This window comes from Argopecten irradians, unplaced genomic scaffold (assembly GCF_041381155.1).
Source record: "Argopecten irradians isolate NY unplaced genomic scaffold, Ai_NY scaffold_0389, whole genome shotgun sequence".
NCBI lineage: Eukaryota > Metazoa > Mollusca > Bivalvia > Pectinida > Pectinidae > Argopecten > Argopecten irradians.
In genome coordinates this window covers 31869-42659 of record NW_027187856.1, presented here as the reverse complement: position 1 = coordinate 42659, position 10791 = coordinate 31869, and the positions used below count along the sequence as shown (strand labels likewise).

The window sequence follows — 10791 nt, the reverse complement described above, 5'->3', positions numbered from 1 at the left end:
TCTTCGAGTTATTTGTTAGAATATGCAACAATCAGGGATCATTTTGGAATTTTTCAAAACTTTGACAATTATAAGGGACGATTCAAACTAGCAAAAAATATCCTGAAAAATAGGGTCATTTTTAACATTTATGAACCAATGGTCATTGGATCAGTTCCAAAATGATCCCTATTTTTTTTTAAAGAGTGAGCTCCCTTGCTCTACATACGGTCGACAAACTGACCGAAGTGCGTTAATTAATTCGGTTGTAGAAAACAAACATGGCTGGGTCTTCAGGTATCGGCTCGGAGTATGCATATAGTCTAAAAACCAAGGTGTAAGTGTGTTAAGATAACTCTAATTATGTTAAAACCCGTTGATATAGTACATAGAGCAATTTAGCATTGGTATTTCTGTTCACATTTGTTAACACCTCGTAAATTCTATCGGTTCTGTATTTCAATGATTACGACTGATGTATCAGGGTTCTGCAGCTATAAGATGTTGCCGCATATCAGTTTGGTTTAGTCAATTTGTAAATGTATCAGTTCTATTTAAACATAATTGTCATTAAATAAGACATGGAGTAGCCTAGTGTAGTGTATATAGGTATATAGGATTTTTTTTACAAATAAGTTTCTAATGTTTCTTCACTATTAGCAAGTTTATCTACAAACTGTATTGTATATTGCAGACTGATAGGTTTATCCTCCTCCTATACTCATCAGCATGGGGGTTGGTCTGCATGATCAATAACTGAATAATGGCTCAGTCACTTAACAACACACATGTATGAAAAAACAACCACAAAGTCATTGGACAGGAAACAAATTTTATGAAATGGACAAATCTGCAACAGCTTCAATGTCAATTTGCCTGATAAAAACTATTGAAGGTAGATTTTTAACAGGACAAAACCTATGTAAAACACATGTTCAGATACATCCGTTTTACATGCGTTTATATTAACGCACATTTTACGTCCGTTTACCATGCGTATTACACATGTTTAACACACGTATTACATACGTTTCGTACGTACGTTTTACATGCGTGGTCCTCAACATGCGTTTAACATGCGTTTTAGAACATACGTAAAACATGCGTTTTACGCATGTAAAACGTGTATGCACATTTTTGCTGTGTAAATCTATAAATGTATTGTTTCAAAATGAGTAAAATGAGGTTATCAGTTTATAATATATATTTAATATATGTTTCTTTTGGTGGGTATACCAAAAATTGATAGTCTTTTTATTTAAAGGAAAAGGAATAATAATAAGTCTAGCAAAAAATTCAAAATTTTCAAAATATAAATTGTACTTCTCTGCATTCCCAAAATATGTGTGTTATTGTTTCTATTTCTGTCTTACAGAAAAAGCAATGTGGATTTTCAGATAAGCCAATTCTATATAATATATGAGTTTGTTGTGAGGATATGTTGATTTATTCTGTATTGTAGCCATTGAAGTTTTGAGCATGAAGTAACTCAGAAAGGAGTCAAGTATAATTTGCTTCCAAGTTTCTTCATTAATTTCAAATAAATTGTTCCATATTCCTTTACCAGAAGGCCTTGTGTTATTTTGACGAAGTAATGGTAGAATTCTTTTGATCCCCTTTTTTAGTTTAATAAAAATTTCTAAATTATTGGGTATAAATGGATAAGACAGATTGAAATTATCAAACTGTTTGTGAGATAAGTACTCTCTACACGAATTTATAATTCCCTGGTAAGTTACAAAGTTAGTATTTACATTAAATTTTTCTGTAAATTCATGAAAATTGTAAAAACTTAACGAGTATAGACAACACAAGATATGTTATTCAGTACAATAAAATGAATATTTCTACCAAGTTTTATGAAGATTGGTGCACGACAACAGAAGATATGTTATTAAGTGTGACCGGTTTCTAGAATCACTTGCCATTTACATGTACTTGACCTTGTGTATAATCTTCTGATCCATGTTAACTTGAGAGCCCTGATAAAAGAGTATATGTCTATCATTCTAAGACCGCCTTCATTGTATTCCTTTATAATAATATCTCTCTTAACCTTATCTACTTTACTGTTCCAAAGGAATTTATATATTTCTGAGTTAAGTGCTTTTATGAAATATATATCAGGATTTAGCAGTGCTATGAACAGGTGATTAAGCTGTGAAATTAGTAGTGATTTAATAACTTGCACTTTGCCGATAGGTGTACAAGAATTCGTTTATTCCAAGTATCCAGAATTGATTTAAGTTTAACAAGTTTCTTGTCATAATTCATTTTACCATCCTATGTAATTATAATAAAATTATTTTTTCTCGTTTTTAGCTCACCTGGCCCAAAGGGCCGGTGAGCTTATGTCATGGCGCGGCGTCCGTCGTCCGTCGTCCGTCCGTCCGTCCGTCCGTCCGTCGTCCGTCTGTCCGTCAACATTTCCTTTAAATCGCTACTAGTCATAGAGTTCTGCATGGATTTTAACCAAATTTGGCCAGAAACATCCTTGGGGGGAGGGGAACAGAACTTGTATAAATTTTTGCTCTGACCCCCCGGGGACAGGAGGGGCGGGGCCCAATAGGGGAAATTGAGGTAAATCCTATAAATCGCTACTTGTCCTAGAGTTCTGCATGGATTGAAAACAAATTTGGCCAGAAACATCCTTGGGGGAAGGGGAATAGAACTTGTATAAATATTGGCTCTGACCCCCCGGGGGCAGGAGGGGCGGGGCCCAATAGGTGAAATTGAGGTAAATCCTATAAATCGCTACCTGTCCTAGTGTTCTGCATGGATTGTAACCAAATTTGGCCAGAAACATCCTTGGGGGAAGGGGAATAGAACTTGTATAAATTTTGGCTCTGACCCCCCGGGGACAGGAGGGGCGGGGCCCAATAAGGGAAATTTAGGTAAATCCTATAAATCGCTACTTGTCCTAGAGTTCTGCATGGATTGTAACCAAATTTGGCCAGAAACATCCTTGGGGGAAGGGGATCAGAACTTGTTTAAATTTTTGCTCTGACCCCCCGAGGACAGGAGGGGCGGGGCCCAATAGGGGAAATTAAGGTAAATCCTATAAATCGCTACTTGTCCTAGAGTTCTGCATGGATTGTAACCAAATTTGGCCAGAAACATCCTTGGGGGAAGGAGAACAGAACTTGTATAAATTTTGGCTCTGACCCCCCGGGGACAGGAGGGGCGGGGCCCAATAGGGGAAATTTAGGTAAATCCTATAAATTGCTACTTGTTCTAGAGTTCTGCATGGATTGTAACCAAATTTGGCCAGAAACATCCTAGGGGGAAGGGGAACAGAACTTGTATAAATTTTTGCTCTGACCCCCTGGGGACAGGAGGGGCGGGGCCCAATAGGGGAAATAGAGGTAAATCCTATAAATCGCTACTTGTCCTAGAGTTCTGCATGGATTGAAACCAAATTTGGCCAGAAACATCCTTGGGGGAAGGAGAATAGAACTTGTATAAATTTTGGCTCTGACCCCCTGGGGGCAGGAGGGGCGGGGCCCAATAGGGAAATTTAGGTAAATCCTATAAATCGCTACTAGTCTTAGAGTTCTGCTTGGAGTTTAACCAAATTTGGCCCAGAAACATCCTTGGGGTTAACAGAATTCCTATAATTTTTGGCTCTGACCCCCTTGAGCAGAAAGAGTGGGGCCCAATAGGGGAATTAGAGGTAAATATTCAAATTCCTTCAGAAAAGAAACAATGAACCTTACTAGGCATTACAAACCAGGTGAGCGATACAGGCCCTCTGGGCTCTTGTTGTCAGAAGTGGGATGTATATTTTGTTGGTTCCATGGCTCGTGAGGTACACGTAGTTATTGTGTTGATGTAGAGTTGAATGATGAAGAACTCCAAAGTTGAGTCGACGTTTTATTTCGTGTGGTACATGTTAACTTACAATATACGTGTCCAGTCCAATATATATACTGATCAAATATCGCATACGTGTACAAATGACAAGTTACTCATGTTAGTACAACATAACATTATGACATTGACAGCTAGGAAGTGACATTAGACTGACCGGTCTGACTGTTACAGACATTAGGCCTTGGGACATATGTACATAGCAATATATCTTCCTGTTTAATTACCGGTCTAGTTTTAGACAATGACAATATTATTATGGATCTCTAAAATAAAACTGATTATGTTATATAATTCTACGTTAAAATGAATACTCAAAACTGTAAAACTCCCTTTTCCCCAATGCAAGTTCCATTCTGGACAAAATTATTCATCACTATATTTCTTATTCCCTATCCAAATTACTTCAGTCTTACCCTTGTTTACTTTTAAGCCAGATATTTCTGCATATTTTTTCAATTCTTTCAATGTTTCCCTTAATGATTGTCTTGACCCATCTAATATAACTGATGTATCATCAGCATATTGGGATAGTAATATAGGAGTGTCATCAATGTTAATACCCTTAATGTTTACATTATTTCTAATTCTAATTCCTAAAACTTCAGCACAAAGAATAAACAAATATGGGGAGACAGGATCACGTTTTCGACATCCTCGATTGATAAGAAAAAAATGGAGACAAATGTTTCCCCCTGGTTAACAGTTGAGTTAGAACCATTTTGAAAAACATTTACCCATTTTCGTATGTCATTTCCGAAGTTCAAAAAAGTTAAGTACTTTATCAATAAAATTCCAACTGACCGAATCAAAGGTTTTTTTCAAAATCCACATTTAACAACATGCCAGGGATATCATTTTCATCCGCATAATGCATAATATCATATATCTAATTCTTGTGTTCTCCCCAATATATCTTCCCGATATAAATCCAGACTGATCTGTGTTTATAATAGTGTCTAAAACTTTTCTAATTCTATTAGCAATAGTGCCTGATGCAATTTTATATATGGTATTCAAGAGTGAAATTGGTCTCCAATTTTTAATATACTGTCTTGGCTTATCTCCCTTAGGTAAACAAGTTATAATTCCCTGCCTTTGTGTTACTGAAAGTTTGTTAGTATTAAACCCATGTTGAATCGACCTGACTACAAAATGACCAAGCTGTTTCCAAAAACATTTTAAAAATTCTACAGTGAAGCCATCTGATCCGGGACTTAATTATTTTTCATATTTTTTTTAAAGTAACACTTGCCTTTTCATAAGTTATATTGCCCTCTAAACTGTTGGATTCAGATAAATTCAGTTTTGGTATACTATCATAATCAAGATATTCATTAAGGTTAGTATCATGTAATTCTAATTCTTCTGAATATAGATTTTCATAGAACTGCTTAACTTCAGTTAAAATTTCATCTTGATCTGTTATAATCTCTCCATCATCTTTTTCAATTACTGGTATAATTTTAGTGACGAAATTCCTGTTTTCGTAATTTAAAAAAAATACTTAGATGGTTTCTCCCCCCTCTTCGACCCATTTCACTTTTGATCTTAGTATGCTTCCTTTAAGATTATGTTTTCTGAGGGACTCTAGTTCTTTCTGTGTTTTTGCTAATTCCTCAAAATTAACATTTTTCTGATCTTCCATTCCTTAATGAGGTTCCTTAATGACAATTCCTGGTTTGTTCTTTGCTTTTTCTTTTTCTTAAAAGAGGAGTATGAAATAGTTTTTCCCCTGATCTCAGATAAAAGGGTTTCTAAAAGAAAATGATCATCTATTGAAAATATTGAATATTATCATCTGAAATTTGAGTTAAATTCTCCAGATTATAAATAGGTAAAGCATACTGAGTTTTAATATCTATTATGTGTTTATTTATTAAATTAAGATATCCTAAATCATGTAATAGGGAATTATTAAACTTCCATAGTCATTTGCCTTTTCTAAATTCATTAAAACTTAAAGTTATGTATGGCATAGAATCATTCTATGCCATACATAACTTTAAGTTTTAAGGAATGATCGGATCGATATCCTGGATCAATATTTGTTTTTCTTATACTAGAAATAAGATTCTCTGAAATAAAAAAATAATCTAGTCTAGCCTGTTTTAACTTGCCTTGTTCTTCTCCAAGTAAACCTTTTACAATCTGGATGTTTATTTCTATAAATGTCAATCAAACCAAGCTCATTTATTATTCAAAAACCTTTTCTCTTGCCCTAGGGTTATTTACATGCATACAATTGGAACAATCTAGACTAGGGTGTTAGACTAAGTTAAAATCTCCACAAATTATAAAAGCATCATTTCCAAAATCCTGTGCAACCTCTAGTAGTTTACTATAAAATGATGGGGTATCTGAATTTGGACCATACACATTTTTCAGCGTAAAACGTTTTTCATTTGTCGACACATCTAAAACAAGATTCAATAAGATTTCATCCAGGTCCCTTTTCTCTTTTAAAATCTTGACCTCAAAATTGTTATTGAATAAAACTGCTACCCCTCTTGAGTTTGAGCTAAACTAGCTGAAATAACAGGTATGTCCCCATTCCGACCTTATCATAGTTTCCATTTCTGTAGTAAAATGCGTATCTTGTAAGCAATAGATATTAAAATTTATTAAATATGTGAACACGTCTTTTCTTTTCTTTTTATCACCCAAGCCGACAGTTAGCACTCAGAATTTTAACTTCTTCCATGCATTATTTATAAAGTGATTACTGCTTACCAGACAGCGACGAGTTATTTCTCTGTGATGTTGAAAGAATGTAATTAGGTAGAAAGAAAAGAGAAGAAAATAGAGAACTAGATAGCATTTAAATGACCTAAACATAGGTCAAAAACAATGTAGCAGTGGCCACCAGACACAGTGAAAACCGGAAGTAAACAAACAACACTACACTCTGAAGGCATGCGCCTGCCCATATCATTTTCCGGAAAAAATGTTAAATACATTACATATAATGTGAAAAAAACCTGTCACATTTTGAAAATTATTAGCTTTCACCATTGATTTAAAATGACATATTGATATATGTTTCTCTTAAATCAAAATTAAAAAACTACAATTATCTGACTTATGTCTCAACTGTTATACTATTAATTATGGACTTACAAGTATTAGAAATATATATGTATATCTATATATACACTAGACAATATTCGGAAGATTTACGTAACTTTACAGAAACAATGTATTGTACACTAATAGCTTTACTAGGAACATGTATATGTTTCTGATTTTACTTACTGTAAAGAAATTTGTAAATTACTGTTAAATACTTATAGTTTAACAGACGTACACGTGCGTAACTCTATATTACAGTAAAAACACGTGTAGAATACTAATGGATATAGCATATCGATGACAATATATATACATAAGTACATTGTAGGTCTACTTGAAGCATTAATCTTCAATGCAAGCATACATAAAAAAGATCATCATTTGAATAATTCTCATGCAATCTCTACCAGACGAAAAAAAAATACAATAACCGGAAGTCGAGTAACTGGGACGAGCGAGCTCGAGGAGGTGATATGTAATCGGGCTATTTCGTCGTTTTCGTATGTTAGCATAAGTGTTGGCAATGTGCTCCGATTAGGTGGGGTTATGGAGGGGGAGGGGGGGGGTGTAAACAAAAACGCGATTTTTCCGGAATGAGAAAAAAAATAAGGTAGTAATCCCTCAAAAAATAAATGGCACATAAAAAGTTAATAGATAAGTTCCACGCTATCTGTAGCCACTATGTTAGACATAGAGTCTAGTTATAGTAACAGGAAGTTGCGAGACTGGGGCGAGGGTGGGGGCATTCGGGTAACCTCGTCTTTTTCATACTACATTGGTATAAGTTGATGTGTTCCGATTGGGTGGGGGAGGGAAGGAGGGGAGAGGAGGCAAAATAAGTACTAAGCTATTTTTCCGGAATGAGAGAAAATGCATATTTTCATCTGTCCAAAATTGAATAACATGGGACAGTATATTTGAAAAAATGAACACAAAATATATATTGAATCTAGTCTGTTCCATATATATACACTTTGCATATATAGACGTAATTCTAGTCAATACTACGGTATGGTATCTAAATATAAAAGGGCTATATCAATACCCATAGTGTATTTCTTTTATACAAGTGTATGAAGTGTTGCCATGTACATCAATATTATAAATAGTGTATTTTAAATAAGTAGATTTGAACTTAGAAAATAATGATTATTTTCTGAAATTGATTAATTGTCGTATACATTGTTAATTATTTATTATACTCTATACACATGTTTAAAAGACTTACCTTTGAAAAGAGATTGTATATAGATCCATGAAAATGAAAATAATCACTCAATAACATCCACAAACACAAGTGAGCACATTTTCACACAATAAATAATTCCAATATTGATATGAGAATAAATTAGATTTCCTCGTCTCTTATAGATGCATATTTATTCTGGGCTGGTCGAAAAGGCATTATATGCCCAAAAGTCACGCACGACCAGTATACTTGAAATTTGCGTCATTTTCCAGATACGAGTCTGTGAGTTTAGTGTCATAAAACAGTCTTCTCTTCTTTCCGTTCTTCAGCACCACAAAGAGTTTGCCATCAATGCTATAAGAGTTCTGTACACTGTTCAGTCTGAAAGCTTCACTTAGTCTCTGCTGGTTAATTCGTGTTAAGTCCTCCGAGACCGTAATACCAGAGTTCCTCAAGATCCTCCTGGACTTGATAATCTCAAACTTCTTCGTCCTGTGAGTAAATTTGACAATCACAGCTCTTTTCTTTGATTGGTCAAACTTTCCAAGCCTATGGGCATAATCAATGTCCTCCGTCCTTAATGGAACTTTAAGATTACTGTTGGAAAATTCCACCACTCTTTTTACACACTCTTCGGCAGATTCCTTTACTGAAGGATCAGTAAGTCCAAAAATTCTTACAGAATTCTTTCTGCCCTGCTGTTCAAGGTCATTGAATTTCGATTCGAGTTCACATATAGTGTCCTCCGAGTCACTCTCTCTCTGTTCTAATAGACTGACCTTTTCTTTAAGTTCTTCATTTTCACTCTCCAGATAGTTTATTCTCACCTTTAGAGTATTCACTAGTTCCTCATTCTGTCTTTGAATCTCAGTCTGAATGTCATCTTTGAGTTTTGAAACTATGCCGTCCATATACTCCTTCGTAATTGAATTTTCAAGCTTTACGGATAACTGTTCTAGTTTTTCCGCAACACTAGTGTCAGTACTTTTGGACAGTGAATGTTTCTTGTAGCGTGAATCCATATTAGTAGAAGTGATATTGTCCAGTTACACAAGTAAAGTATGTAGTATATACATATATCGTATAAAATGTCGCCGTGAGTGGTGGTCACTATCTGTAGTGCTAGTCCATTGTCATATCAAAAGATCGCTCAAAGTCACTTTTCCCTGGAGTTGGAACCACTAAAGTTACATACACCAACAAAATATGATCTTCTTAAGTCATCATATCAACAGTTGAAGTTAAAACTTCCAAATAACGAGAAGATATAGAAAAATATCGGAGCGTTGTTTTCTCTGACCACTACAGGTGCGTGTCACGTGACCTCCGCTATCTTCCACCTTGGCTTGCCGTCAAAACCTTGACAAACCTGGACAAAACGGCACAAAACGTGCAGCCAATCTGCATCAACCGTGATAAAACGTGGACAAAACTCAACAGAACGTCACAAAACTTGAAATCACCGTGAGATTCCGGGGAACGTGCTTGATGTCCGTTCCACAACGGACCGTCTAGAAGTGTAAAACCTAGCATTATCAACACCGAGGTCCTCCGTGAAATAATAGTGTAGGCACAAATCGCAGTGCTCCGAACTGTCCGTGAATCATCCGGCACGTTGCGGTGAGTTGTCGGGAGACAACCGGAGAATTACCGTGATTAAAACGTAGACAGACCGGTATTATTCGTGTCGGCATCGTATCACGACCGAGTTAACACCGGCATTATGACGTACATGTATTAGTACATCACGTGACATAATACTGGATTCTGATTAGCTACACACATGGCTACTCTTTGCAATTGTCCCGGGAAAGCGGACACTATTGAAATGGCGAAAAATTGAACGCCACCATTACATGACGTCCTTATAACGTTGCGTTTCGACCAAGACGTCAAGATGAGGATGGAAGCAAATGTTGCTTTTCTACAAAAGACAGTTCACTGTATTGATCTACTTTTAAATCTTCGTGAAGCTGAATCCAATTTTATAGAATCACAAATTTCTGTGACAGTTCATACATTATGTACGTTATTTAATGGAACAACGTGCTCTCGAAATGAAAAATAACGTTGCGAGGTGTCGCCTCACGTGTTCTGTTACGATGACATGAAAACGGGTCTCCTATGAGGGTGATGTACTAAAACCATCTCCATCCCATCCCTCGACAATACTATGAGACAATAGTGCCCTCTCAACCAGGCCATAATAGATAAATAGAGCCCTGGGGCACCGTATGTTGCCGAATGATCAAATTTCTAATCCGTGGTGATCCGGCGCCTCATCTTTGAACAGGTCAGAGAAAATCACTATATTTGGAAGTAAACACATGATCACGTGATCACAATTTACCCATAATACAACTTCACATTTCGGCCAAATGCATGATTGAAGTATAAGCACGTGGACTCGATTTCATAAGTTTTTACTACAAAAACGCGTGTTTTGTACCATTTGAGGGAATATCTCCCGCGGATCGTAGTTTCATTTTCAAAGTTGGGAAACAGATTGAATTTCATGAATATATATTTGCATTTATCTTTGCATCGAAGCCTTTGTTATATAAAAGCATAGGGATTTTTTTAAATTTCGGTTTCAATGGCCATGTGCAATTAATATTGGTCCAATGTTTGGGTGGAAAATCCTCGGGAAGTGGTTTTACCTCCAAGTTCGGGAACCACAT

The 10791-nt window shown here is 35.7% G+C and overlaps 1 protein-coding gene across 1 annotated transcript; it reads right to left on the bottom strand.

Annotated features, from left to right (window-relative positions):
• Positions 1-8340: 8340 nt before the first annotated feature.
• LOC138312610 (ERC protein 2-like) lies at positions 8341-9435 on the bottom strand. Its single transcript, XM_069253418.1, has one exon. It carries the CDS (start codon positions 9130-9132, stop codon positions 8341-8343), a length of 792 nt encoding a protein of 263 aa, XP_069109519.1. The 5' UTR covers positions 9133-9435.
• Between the last annotated feature and the right edge of the window lie 1356 nt (positions 9436-10791).

Coding starts and splice junctions, on each gene's coding strand:
- LOC138312610 (XM_069253418.1), bottom strand. CDS start 9,132: ATGGATTCACGCTACAAGAAACATTCACTGTCCAAAAGTACTGACACT.